This window comes from Poecilia reticulata, linkage group LG8, assembly GCF_000633615.1.
Source record: "Poecilia reticulata strain Guanapo linkage group LG8, Guppy_female_1.0+MT, whole genome shotgun sequence".
In the NCBI taxonomy this organism is placed as follows: Eukaryota; Metazoa; Chordata; class Actinopteri; order Cyprinodontiformes; family Poeciliidae; genus Poecilia; species Poecilia reticulata.
The window spans coordinates 4806585-4820426 of record NC_024338.1 but is presented as its reverse complement, the minus strand read 5'-3'; the positions used below and the strand labels follow the sequence as shown (position 1 = coordinate 4820426).

At 38.0% G+C, this 13842-nt stretch overlaps 1 protein-coding gene across 1 annotated transcript in view; it reads right to left on the bottom strand.

The window, feature by feature from the left end:
- Positions 1-1431: 1431 nt before the first annotated feature.
- The window catches only part of cpt1a2b (carnitine palmitoyltransferase 1A2b), a 33456-nt gene continuing 21045 nt past the window's right edge, over positions 1432-13842 (bottom strand). Inside the window, exons 15-19 of the mRNA XM_008415266.2 lie at positions 12779-12907; positions 12382-12537; positions 11963-12076; positions 8578-8670; positions 1432-6160 (exon numbers count right to left, since the gene is read on the bottom strand). Of these exons, the coding sequence (XP_008413488.1) occupies positions 6032-6160; positions 8578-8670; positions 11963-12076; positions 12382-12537; positions 12779-12907 (621 nt within the window). The 3' untranslated portion in view covers positions 1432-6031. The remainder of the gene's footprint in view (positions 6161-8577; positions 8671-11962; positions 12077-12381; positions 12538-12778; positions 12908-13842) is intronic.

Genomic DNA, 13842 nt, shown 5'->3' with positions numbered 1-13842 from the left:
GCTCTAATACTGGGAGTATAAAAGACCTAAGCTCATGAACTAACTGATTGCAGGTGTGAGTGGAGGCAGTAAGAGGCAGACTGAGGAGAGAGAGAGGAAAAGTGAGAGAGAGGCACTTGGGGTAAGGGAAAGTGTACAGGACACTAAAAAATAAATTCAACACTACAGAATTATGCACGGGCTGCACAGTGGCGCAGTTGGTAGAGCTGTTGCCTTGCAGCAAGAAGGTTCTGGGTTYGATTCCAGGCCCCGGTTTTTCTGCATGGAGTTTGCATGTTCTCCCTGTGCATGGTGGGTTTTCTCCTGATTCTCTGGTTTCCTCCCACAGTCCAAAAACATGACTCTCAGGTTAATTGGTCTGTCTAAATTGCCCCTAGGTGTGAGTGTGTGTGTGCATGGTTGTGTGTCTCTGTGTTGCCCTGTGACAGACTGGCGACCTGTCCAGGGTGACCCCGCCTCTCACCCAGAGTGTTAGCTGGAGATGGGCACCAGCAACCATCCTGACCCCACTGAGGGTGTAAAGAAAATGGATGGACGGATGGAGAATTATGCACACAATAAATAAACAAGAGTAAATAAGAATATCTATAAAAAAATAAACATAACTACAAACACTAAGAAAGACTGAACTAAAGTAAAACCAAAATATAGCTGATCTAAATAAAAGAGGAACTAAGAAACACAGAAACAAACAGAACCCAAAACCCAACTAAACAACCCAAGATATGACATTATAAACTGCAGAACAAATCTGATGAAGTATGAAACTTAAACATGGTGTATTTGCTTCTACTGTTGCTATAGCACCRACATCAAATTGAGTTTATTTCAAAATAACTGACTAGATGGAAACTTGAGTAGGTTCAAAAGTTTATGTTCCCCTTTAACTTTCCACATTGGACCTCGTGAGTTTTTTACATGCACTTTTACAAGTCTTTTTTTTTGTGGTTTCAGGGAACGGACAGGACACCCCATCGCTTTCACATCGTCTCACCATGACATCTTTTACACCCTTTCTAAGCAGTGAGCTAAGACTGCAAGAGAGTTCAAGGGATCTGGTGGATGAGCAGGAGATAGTAGACAAACAAACCAAACCCAAATTGTTTTAGAGAAAAACTTATGTTTCTATTAAGCAATTTTATTTTCATAATTTTAATTTGCGCTGTAGAATAAACTGGAATCACAGACTGCTTTCCATAATTTTATTTACCCTGTACTTTATTACAAGTAACTGACTTTGCTTTCAAACTTCTCCTTTGTTAGTTATAACCAAAAGTCCAGTGGAGCTGGGGATTTACAATATGCTACAGATATACCTCAATAAATATCCATATTATCAAATAGAGAAACTTGAACAATATAGTCCTCACAATTTGGCAGAAATGATCGGGGTTGTACATCTTACCAAAAAAGACAAAAGACACAGAACTTTGTCAGTAAACAATTTATTTTAACACAAACCAAAAACCATCACAAAGTTCCAAACTGACGTTTCGATACGGTTTAGAAATAAAGTACGAAATCAAACTCAACACATCTGCTTTTGTCAGGGGACACAGAGAAAAACAAACAGAATATACTTCAGTCAGATGGTAGAAAAACAGCTTTTTGCACCATATGAATAAAAAATATTTGACAAAAATATGTGCTGGACTATGAGGGATGAGCCTTTGTTGAAGATTTAAAGGGAGACTGAAACCACAACAAGATAACAATTGTGTCTCCTACAGATAAGATTCTTTTTTTGAAGAGTCATCAAGTATTTGTTCAGCAACATTTGGAAGATGTGTTGTGCTGTGGTGGCGCAGGGGTTAAGCACAACCCACATATGGAGGCCTGAGTCCCTGACGCAGCTGTCACAGGTTCGAATCCTGGCCTTGGCGACCTTTGCTGAATGTCTTCCCCCTTCTCTCATTATCCACTTTCCTGTCAATTAACTAACAAATAAAGGCCACTAGAGCCAAAAAAATAAAAATTTGGAAGACAAAGTCTTTTGTGTTCCCAGATATTCAAGTCGCCTGACACACAAATGGTGTTTTGTGTTGAGCAGAGCAAGCAGAGCTGCAGCTATGGTAAAGTAGCAGTTGTACGAGTAAAAGAACACAGGTATAGACAAACACAACAACTAACGGTACCCAGTGGGATTCCTCAGGGTTTTCACAGATAAAATCTATTCAAGCTACTGAGAAGCAATGTGCTGAGGTGGCAGTTTTAGAATATTTTCAACATCAGTTTTGGTGGGAAACTAAACTCAGATGGTGGATTACAGACATTTCAACCATCTGTAGTTTCGCCCCCAAAATACAGAAACGTTCCTTATACAAGGGATCTATGTGTCTGACACCAGCTGTGTTTCCATTAATAATGAAACGGCGCAAATTAAATTTATGACAATCAAATTGCTTAATAGTTAGGGTTAGGGTAGGGTTAAGTTTTTCACTAAAACAATTTGGGTTAGAGTAAGGTGTTTTTTCAGCTGTATCAAAATTGGTTTATTTTGTAAAATTCCAATAGAAACAATGTTTTTGCATCATCGGGGTCACATGATCGACACTGGGGTACTACTACTAGCATAAACCACAAAGAAGACGACGACAGGAAGTGGTCGGAAGATGGTTTTTACCGACTCATAGCATGAACAAACTTATTCACATGTGATTTTAATTACATGTCTTATTTAATAAAAACATCACAATTACGAAAGTGTGTTTTTTTTATGACGTTAGAATATTAGGAATATTGTCTAAGTTTATAATGGAAACACAGCTAATTACACGATGTTTTATGACTTCCTGCAAGGATAATCTGAGAGAAAAACTGTATGTGTTCATTGTTTTTTTTAGTTACTAAATATTTCATGCATCAACAACATTTTTTAGCTTAAAACATTAATCAGACTAATGTAGCTGGGATGAAGTAGTTTTCCCACCCAATTACAAGACAAGTTACAAAATCTGACGGTACAAATAGCAGCAAACTGGCCAAGTTCTCATTAAAACATAACCGCTGAGCATTTCATCGTAGGAGGTTTCCCACTGGGTTTGCATTGATTCATTCATTTGCATTGATACTGTTGAGCAGAGTAAACATTTTYACACAGGCACAAGGGTTTGCCTCTGCAGGCAGCAGGTTTATAGCCAGGSMTGAATCCCTGACATGTTTATACATCGTCTTGAGGTTAAGACTATTAAAGAGTAAGTTTCATTTGGAGAAGTGGAACTGCCTGTGGTTAATAGGAAACTGAAATTAAGTATGACAACTACTGCAATGTGAGGGCGACGCCTCAGGTGGAGCCGAGTCGGAGTTTTGTTCAAAGTTACATTTGCAAACCTAAAAAACCGTAAAGGCATTTATGGGCTTTACACAACACCCTCCCACCTCCCCAAAAAACAAACAAACCACTAAATGAGAGCAATAAAAAAAAAAGCGTATTAAATCCTCTACTTCTACTACCGACACATCGTCTACACAACTGTTTTATCTACATCTTTATAATACAAATCACAGACAAAACCCTTTTGAAAAAGTGTTTCTCGCTTCTCTTTCCCTTCCTGCTAACCTCTATGCCATAAACAGCTCAGTATAAATGGTAACATACTCAGACACCATTTGTTTGGTATTACTGAAGGTTGCAGCACATAAAATATATTTTTTTAACATTTATTTTTATGGGTTCCAACAAATTTCCCCTCATCTGTTTATGATGTGATATATACAATAATTACATTTTGTGGATTAAGAGCTCTGGTTCCAAACCTGGGGGTTGAGGCTCTCGACCCCCAGGCATCTCTTGAGACACAAGCAGTAACTTGAGATGGAAAACTTAAATGGTGACATGTGAGTCTTCCCTTTTAACAAACTCCTCCATCATACTGTACATGAATGGTGAACTGTAGCCCAGCGTTCTGAACGCTTTCGGCTTTCCGTCAGACATCTGTCCCTCTTTGCTGCTGAACACCAACTTCCTGAGAGGTGGCCTCTAAATACTGTCCTAAAAATATTWWAGACTCTGAGAAAATATACATGAAAGTTGTTCAAATTTCCAAGAGSCATCAAGCTGAACATCCTAATTTATTTGTGCTTTAGCTTCAGAGTTTGACAACATGCAGCAGAGATTGTGTCCTTGGGGAAATGTGGACAATATCCGTACCACAAAGGAGTGTTTAGAAAGCAACAGATGTTGGGTTTTATATTCACGATTTCACTCTTTGCATCCAAGTAATATTTTCAGCTTGTTGCACAGAGTATCTGCACCTGACGGATAACACTGACCAAGAGGCCAGAGGTCACAGAGAGAGTGTGGGAAGCAGAAGTATTCATCGCAACTGATATCATCAATGATTGATTTCTTATCACTGTGCAGCTCTAACTGATTACATGTCAGTGTCTTCTCACCCTGGTAGAGATCCAATCTTACTTCATAATGGAACAATGGCAGCTACAAACACCCTGGTGAGCTATGCTAGCAGTGTCTATGTCATTAATATGCATTCAACTGCTGCTTTATTAGCTACTCCTGTTCAAATGTGCAGGGGAGCAACTACACATTATTCAGGTAGATGCGAAAACATAAATCATAAATTAGAATCTGATTAGTTAATTATTGAAATAATTGCCAACTTATTTAGTAACTGAAGAAAACAGAAATTAAAGAAAGCTTAAAGAACAACACTCAAAGCAGAAATTAAGCCAAAACTGTACAAAAATATATATACACTAGATAAAAAAAACCCACTGTCTGTAAATCTGTTCCATACAGAATTCCTCAAGGGACAGTATTAGCTTCACCTGATTCAAATTCTTAAAAAATTAATATCCATTTAAACAATTTCTGATATCCAATTATTAATCGGAAAAAAAAGTCAACAAATCAGTCAAACACTGTGTGGATGTTACATCAAGCAAGCATAGCTAAGATTTTCACGTGCTGATGTTAGACGGATAATTTAGCTGCAGATGCTTCCTTTACTACATATGATCAAGCATTTACTGGAGGTACGCCGTTATTGCATTTTAGGTCATAAAAAATGTATCTTCTTAATTACAAAAAGAATTAAAATTATTTGTTTATTTGCACCTTTTAATGTATTTCCAATATAAAATACTTAAATAAAAAATGCAGAATGTGCATGTTTTCTTTTAGCCGATTGATCAATTATCAGAATAATCTATAGATTAATCTATAACTAAACTATTATTAGTTACAAACCTACACAAATAGTAAAGAAGTCAATCACAAGAAATATATTTATGCATCTGGAAGTGGATAGGATGACTTGTTGAAACACTATTAGAGTGTAAGAAGGAGGAAGAAAAGAGATGTGAGTAACTTTAAATGTGTCATGGCTGTTTAAAAATGAGAAAACATCTAATTAGCAGATAGACACATTGGGTCAAGATGAAATAAAACCAACTGTAGCTAAGGTAACCACTTGCTAGAAAAGGTGTAAAGCCGATACAACCAAGGAACACCTAACAAGGCAGCAGGTGAGTCTATTGTTCCCTGATTAGTTCTTGTAAAAACGTACCAGTACCGCCTGCGGTTGCATTCCCACTTTGATTTCTCCCTGGTGAAACTAATCTTTTTCCATCTGACTCTTGCTTAGACGTGAGCCACTTTCAGGCTTACTTAAAAAGTCGTCATATCGTAGCTTCACCAGGTTTAGGTGTTGAAGGCAGAAACAGCGAGAATCCTGAGCAGTTAGCATAGCTAATATAAGAGCTAGCATTAGCGTTACATGTTTCTAATGTTAAAGAAACAAGAGACCTTTGTACTGTTACCTAGAAGTTGTCTAAAAACATGCATTTGAAATAATAATAAAAAAAAAAAAACAGCCTGTTGACCTGTCGTTTGTTCTTTCAGAGTTATACAGGATAAAAACAACCTTTTTATTAGCTGAAATCTAATGCTTTGTCAATAACAACACCTCATTCCTGTGGTATTGTTTATCATCAGGATGTGATGCCTGATATTACCATGATCCTGTTCCATCACAGCTTTTGGGCGGTGAGGTAACAAGGCTAACATGCTTTACAGGAGCTTCTTGGACTGCGGTTGGTTGGAGCCTTTGGAGGAGGAGGAGCTTTTAGCATCAGCTGACAGCAGAGCCATTATGTCCTGAAAGGCCTTTTGGATCTGAGCTCCAAACCTGTGGGAGTCCTAAAGAAGCAAAGATGAAGAAAAGAAAAAAGGGGAAAATAATAAAGAGTAAACATATATATATATAGTTTTATGTTGTTGCATTACAACCACAGACACAGAATGTGTTTTATTCAGACTGTACTTGTTGAACCAACACTGTATAGGCCAGAATTGTCTTGGTAGACAGCAGGGCTGAGACGATGAATCGGATTAATCCTGATGAATGACTGAAATAATCGTCAACTGACTTAGTAATCACTTAATCGTTAACTACAGTATACAGACTCAAGAAAGGCCGCTCGCTGAAAGAACAACATTCTTAAAACAGTAATTAAGCCAAAACTAGACAAAAAAAAAATCTATAAATTTAGCATTTAAAATAAATAAAAAAATCTTTGTAAATCTGTTCTACCCAGAACTCCTCGAGTGTCAGTTTTAAATTCTCAAATTCTGTAAAATAAAAAAACAATAAAATAAAATAAAAATCTCCCATTAAACACATTTTGCTATTCAATTATTAATCGGTTAACCCAAAATGAATCAACAGATCAGACACATTGTTTAACACCAGACTTTACTGATGTTATATCAAGCAGACGGATATCAGAAGTATTTTTGAGCTGCAGATGCATCCTTTATAACAAATGATCAAGCGTTCACTAACAGAGTGCTGTTGTTGCAATTTAGGCAATAAAACATTAATATTCTTATCTAAAAAAAGAATGTGCTTATTTGTATATTTTAAAGTGTTTATAATTTTGTATGAAAAGGCTTAAATGACCAATATGCAGAATGTGCACATTTTTAAAATCTGAATTAATTGTCAGAACGATTGATAGATTAATCAATAAGTAAAAGTTGCAGATCTGGTTCACAGTTGTTCCGAACTCATTCTATGTAGAGGGAATGATCCGAACTCTGTCAGATGTTCAGAGGACAGGATGTAGTTTTAGAACCTGGTCCAAATGGAAACGTCCAACTCTCCTGCTGTGTTCCAAAAAAAATACTAAATGATTTACCCTTGACTGACAGCATAAAAGAAATCTGTCATGTACCATCTTTACCCGTCAAATTCTAATCATATTAACATAGGCTATTCAGCCACATTTTTTGTGCAGTTTAGTTAATTTTCACCTAGTTGAACTGTGAATCCAGATCTCATCACACATAAAGTAGATCTAACTTTTTCTTTATAGTGACAAAAACCACTGACTGCAGCCCCAATAACTTATAATAAATGAAATTAAACTTCTTCAATTATGAGCTCTTCACCTGCTGGGGTCTGAACTCACAGCCTCACAAATTCTTCCTGATTCGCATCTGCAGAGAAATCTGCTGTAGTTCATCAGTCAGTTGGAACTGTCTGATCCAAACCGATCAATTGAACTCTACGAGCTTTTTACCCTGTGCGAGGTCCGGTGTGCGTTTTCACCAGGATTTTGTTTGTGGTTTCGCTTCCCCGAAACAGACAAATGTTACACCTGCCGCGATCCTGAGCGCCGCGATCCTCAGCGCCACGCTCCTCCTGGGCGCGGGAGGGTAACATCTTCCAGCTCCATTTGTTAAAACTGCAGGGTGAGTTAAGTTTAATTCTTCACAGAGGTGGAGTCGCGTCTGCATTGGTTTTGCAGCGCACTGTGCTTGTTACGGACTAATTAACTTCTGCAGGTTTATTTATTTCCTCAAGATGAACTGCCGGCTCCTATGTTTAGACTATAAATGGATTAACACAACACTGCATTCTCTTTGGTTTTCTCTGTTCTGTATGTTTGACAGAAATTAAACGTGTCATTTCAACCAAAGGTTTGGAATGCACTTCTGAACCAGACGCTCCAAAGTTTCCTGTCCATAACTCTGCAGCACGCTGTCAGCTCCCGGTCAGCAAGACGCATTTAGTTCAGTTTCCATGAGATGATATTCAGAAAGGATTTTTTATTGATTGATTTTAGTTGCCTCTGCGATTAACTCTTTGTGTAATGTCTCGAATCTCTGCCCGTGTGCGTCAGTTAAGGGTGTGAATTATAACCTGCCAAATGAAGGACGGGCTGCAAATTTGTCAGTCATTAAAAAATAAAAAACGGTCAAATACTGAAAATATTCCGTTAACACAACCCCTGTTGCTGACAGTAATTTATTAAATCCACTTTTCAGACTGGAAAAATAACCCTTAACAGTTTTATCGCCGTAACTACAGAACAGAAAATAACACATGTGGGAATGAAGAAGTGAAAACAGGGAAGGAGTCCTGACTGCTCTGTTTGGGTTTTGTAGTTGAGGATCAAATAGAGGCTTGTAAAGCTGAAATGACAGGATGAAGAGCCCTCTAATTCTTCTAACTGTGGAGTAAATGAGGAAACGGCACTTCCAACTAAATGCTGCCATGTGTATGAACATTAAACCTGAACACTAACGAGAAGTGAAGCGGCTTTACTTACAGTCTCACTGCAGGAGTGCTTTGATGACACATGGAAGTTTATGAGGTCCTCTCCGACAATGATGTATGAAACCCCATAACCATCATCTGCAACCTGGTGGGATACAAATCCTCCATTAGTGTGTTTTTGTTTCAGTTTTTCAGTGTTTTTCACTCTTCCTCCCTGTCTGGAAGCACAAAGTACAGTGTTGTCTTTATACAATTTATTCTTTTTTGCTGTTTCTTAAAAACAAACAGGATCAATCCGCAGTGGAGGTAGAAAAGATACCTGAGATGGATTCAGGCATTTTTAAAGAAGATAATTGCTATTTGTTATGCTTACATGCATATTTTGCTACTTTTATATAATTGTCATTGTTGCTTTGCACCATTTCTAAGCTATTTTAGTATATAGCAGTTACAGCACCATTTTTGCATTTCTAAGCTATTGAACCTTATGAGTCAAGTCTATTTCTATATCACATTTCAACAGCGAGGCAGTTCAAACTGTTTTACGTGATAAAAGGTTCATACAGTCTCCAATCTTGAAAGAAGCAATAAACATTTTGTCAAATGGAATCATCAAATGATCAAAATGATCATTTTGTTGAACCTATGGTGGTTCATGTTTTATATATTATGGATTATAAACAGCTCTAAACAGCTGGGTTTTTAGTCTAGATTTAAAGGAGTTCAGTGTTTCAGCTGTTTTTCCGTTTTCTGGAAGTTTGTTCCAGATTTGTGAAGTTGAATGCTGCTTCTCCATGTTTGGTTCTTGTTCTGGATGCAGAGCAGAACCAGAAGAGCTGAGAAGTTTGGAAAGTTTGGAAAGCATGTCTTTAATGTATTGTGGTGCTAAGCTTTCAGTGATTTATAAACTAACAGTATTTTAAAGTCTATTCTGTCAGTGGTGGACTGTAGAACTGGGTGATGTTCTCCGTCTTCCTGGTTTTAGTCAGAACACCAGCAGCAGCGTTCTGGATCAGCTGCAGCTAGAGGATTGATTTTTTTTAGGCAGACCTGCTACAGCAGGAATTAATGCAACTAAAGATAAACACATAAATGAGTGTCTCTAAATCTTACTGAAACATTAGTCCTCCACTCCTGGAAATGTTCTTCAGGTGACAGAAGGCCGACTTTGTAACTGTCTTTATGTGGCTCTGAATGTTCAGGTCAGAGTTTTGCTAGTTTCCAGCTGTAATAACTGAAGCTGAGCATTGACTCTGGATTATTCCTCTTTAGGTCCAAACATAATAACTTCAGTTTTGTTTCTATTCAGCCAGAGAAAGTTGTGGCACATCCCCACATTTATCTGTATTAAGCATCTGTTCTGTGATTGGATGGTTCTGAGTCACCTGCTGATATCATAATGTAGAGCTGTGTATCATCTGTTATGGTAGCTAATCATATGTCCTATTATAACCAGAACTAGTGGGAGCATATAGATATTGAATAAGAGGGGCCCTAGAATTGAACCTTGGGGTACACTACATGTGACTTTAGTCCACTTCTTTCAGAAGTTACCTGTTGACACAAAGACTGTAACCAGCTGAGTACTGGACCAGAGAGTCCTACGAAGTTGCTTCAATAATATGTCATGGTCCACAGCAGGGTTTCCCTCAGTTTATTATAGGCCTGGCGGCCCGCCATCCTTTACTAGCACCACCGCCAGGCTAAGCCTTTCTTGTTTATGTTTGTAGGAAAATAATAATAATAATAAAAAATAAAAAAATAAAAACTTTTTTTTCTTTCTCTTTTTAAGCTGGATTGCAAACTTCTGAGCGCTTCACTGGCGGAGCAGATTTATTCCTAAAATATATGTTTATAGAAGATAGATTTATAGTTTATGCATTTAAAGCCGGACCAATCACATCGCTGGCGCCTCATGCGCGTTGCTTCGCGTGTTGCAGTAGCTGGATTAAGTTTACCTCAGCGCTGATCCCGCGCACCTCCTGACACTCAAACAGGACACAGGCTGACCTGTATGGATATGTACATCAACCCCCTGTGAGGAATTATGATTCTTTCCAGAGTTTTTGATCAAGGTAGGACTTTAAACACCACTCTGATTAGCTCTGGTTGCAAAGCTTTACGTAAACTGCAGGAATAACTTGTAGTCGCACTTTCAGACGTACATTGAGCGAGTAGTGAGAATGATTTATATCTGTGAATAAAAAATTTTGTGCGGCTTTCCCATCTCAACATGCTGCCCAGCACCCGGCTCTGCCTGCGCTGATAAAAGTTTATTTATGTATTTCCAGTTGGCCGGTGTATTAGTTAAAGAACTAGTGCTACCTGATCATGCAGGTACAGTCTGGAGAGGAGCTTTCGCGCTCTCCTGTCTGTAACGCATCATGCTGATTTTATATTATTATTGTCAGTATTATTTTTCCAGTTACACAATGCATCAAATCGTATTGAATGCTTTGTCCACTTAGTCAGACAGAGTTAATATTTGAGGCCATGCGAAGATCTGAGAAACTCATCCCATAAGCTCGACCAACCAGAATAGTTTCTATGACTCTGATTAAAACTTCAACAGACACAAAATGAAAGAGCTACTAAAGCCACATTAGCGACATTTAATTAAATCTCCCATTTATTGCGCATCTCTGCGTAGTGCAGCAGATTACTTCATCATGCAGGGCTGGTCCAAGGCTGTATGAGGCCTTGAGCAGAATTTGATGTAGGGGCCCCTTTTGTTGCTAAAACATCAGCACCGCTAACAAATGTGTTGGATTTAATCTGAGAGAGGGGGAGTAGTTTAATTGGGCAACCTAAAAGGTAATCAGTTATAATTGCAGTTTATTAAATTGTATTTGTGAATAAACAGAGCTCAAACTCAAAGATTAAACTCACAGCATCAGATTGTAGCTATGGTAACAAAACAATCTTACTATGGATATTGTTCTCTGGACTTTTACAAAGTAAACTTGCCAGCTCCTTAAAATCTTACACTTAGATGTTAAACAATTTAAAATATTTTAATTTATGTATGCTGAAATTGAATCAAATTTAGCAGCATTGATCATCTCAATAAACAAGTGTTACATTCATGTATCTGTGGTCTGTGTTAAAATATTAGCATTTATGGGACCCCTGAAGCCCTGGGGGGCCTGATGGAGCTGCTGACTTAATTTGGATTAAACAAAAGTGCAAATAATTGATATTCATTTTAATTGTATATTTTGATTTGTTGTTTTTAAGACTAGTTGTGGGTTTAAGTAGTGTTTCACTGGCAATGTTTTACCATAACGTATAATTGCTGAGTGATATTTTTAAATTTCCTGTCACCTTAACATTTTTTAATACAAAAGACCAGTATTCATATGGATCTGTACTGGGGCTAAATAGAGTATCTGTAGAGATTCAAAGTGACAGTTAGTTGAAGGAGTGTTTGTGCTTACAGGTCCAAATCCTCCTCCAAGTGAAATGTAGTCTGGGTTGTTCTTCAGATCAAACAGCTCCAGCTGCTGGACCGGGGTCTGACTGGTGGAGAGGCGCCAAGGTTCTGACAGAACCTGGACCACAGATGTGGTGGGAGAAATGCTTTGTTATTGTTTGGTGAGTCACACAAGCATGAGAACTCAATTCTGGTTCATGGATATTTCCAGAATGTTGGAGCTTTTGCTTAAAAATTCAGTTGAAGTAAAATAAAGAAAATCAAATTCCTTAAAGACGGTATTCTAAAAAAGGAGGTCAAAGTTTGACATGATGTAAGACTCCTTTTTTTAAATCACACTACAACCACCAACCTCAACGTAATGTCTAACATTTAACAAATGGTTAAAACGTTCAAGAAATATTGATTGTAACAAATAAGTACCTTGTGCAAAAAAGGCGAATCTACTCCTAAGTATTTAGAGACGACATAGAGGCAGAAGAGGTGTCTGTCTATCCCAGCTCCGGTCATGGCCATCCGATAAAGGTTCTGGTGTTTCTCTGAAGCCAGTCTGAAAAGACGTCTGCACTCCTCCTCCGTCTGTTCAAACATTTAACATTTCATAATTAAAAGGCTAAGATACAGTTTTACAGTAGAAAGACAATTCTAATTACTACAAAAGAAGATTAGGACCACTGAAAAAAAAGAAAAAAATTCTGACTTTTTTTTCTCAGAATTCTGACTTTAATGTCTGAATTCTGAGAAAAATAATAAATCAGCAGCTACTAACATGAACTGTTTAAACAGTTTGCGTAGAAGCCTCGGAAGTCAAAATACTTACTTGTCCACTCTCCAGAGCTCGGACAAAGGCACAACTGTCTTTGGAGCAAGACCTCACCGTTTCTGTGCGGCCCTCCCTGAACAGACGGGTCATAGACGCCTCGTACGTCAGGCAGAAACCACCACGGTCCTGGAGACAAGAGTTGAGTTTGGTTAAAAAAAAAAAAACGTCTGAAACACAATCCGTAAATACCGTATTTTCCTCACTATAAGGCGCACCTAAAAACCTTCAATTTCCTCAAAAGTCAACAGTGAGCCTTATAATCCAGTGCGCCTTATATATGGACCAATATTGAGCCACAACAGGTCTAGCAGCTACGGTAAGAAGCTGCCGACTTCATTTTCGCCCGTAGAAGAAGCGCGCGGTGTATGCTGGGATAGTTGTCAGAACACTGGTTTGTTAATAAAGTTTGACTGACCTATCTACCTATCGACTGTCTAGAATCAGGTCGTCTGCAGGTCATTTAGCACCACGTTCTCCACAAACATGCTGTGCGCGAACGGAGAAGGGTGACCATCATCTGGCCACGCCCCGGCCCAGTCACGGAAGGTTCTCCTCGCCAACCGGAGTCGGACTGTTTTGTTGACATTCCAAACAAAACAGTGCAGCAACAGTGCAAAATTTAGTGCAGCTACATCTAGTGCAGTGTTTTTCAACCATTTTTGAGTCGAGGTACACTGTTTTAATTAAAAAAATTCCGAGGCACACCACCAACCAAAAATGTAAACAAAGATATTCTGTAGCCGCCTATATATAGTCATTCTTATCAAAGTCTCTCGAATAGGAATCAAATAAACACAAAAATGTATTTTTATCACATTTTACATTTGTTATTTCAAATTGCACTTAACATGTCCACTTCAAAAATACCCCTGAACAGCCACAACACTGTGGTGTTAAATTTAAAGAAGTTGTAGAAAACGTCAGTGTTTTACAAACTAATCCACAAGCATCTTTTAGCCAGAATACAGAAAATAATTCTTATTCTGAAAGAAGCAATAATATTTGGGAAACATTTCACTTCATATTCACTGTTACAATATGAAGAGTTGCATGTACAAAAT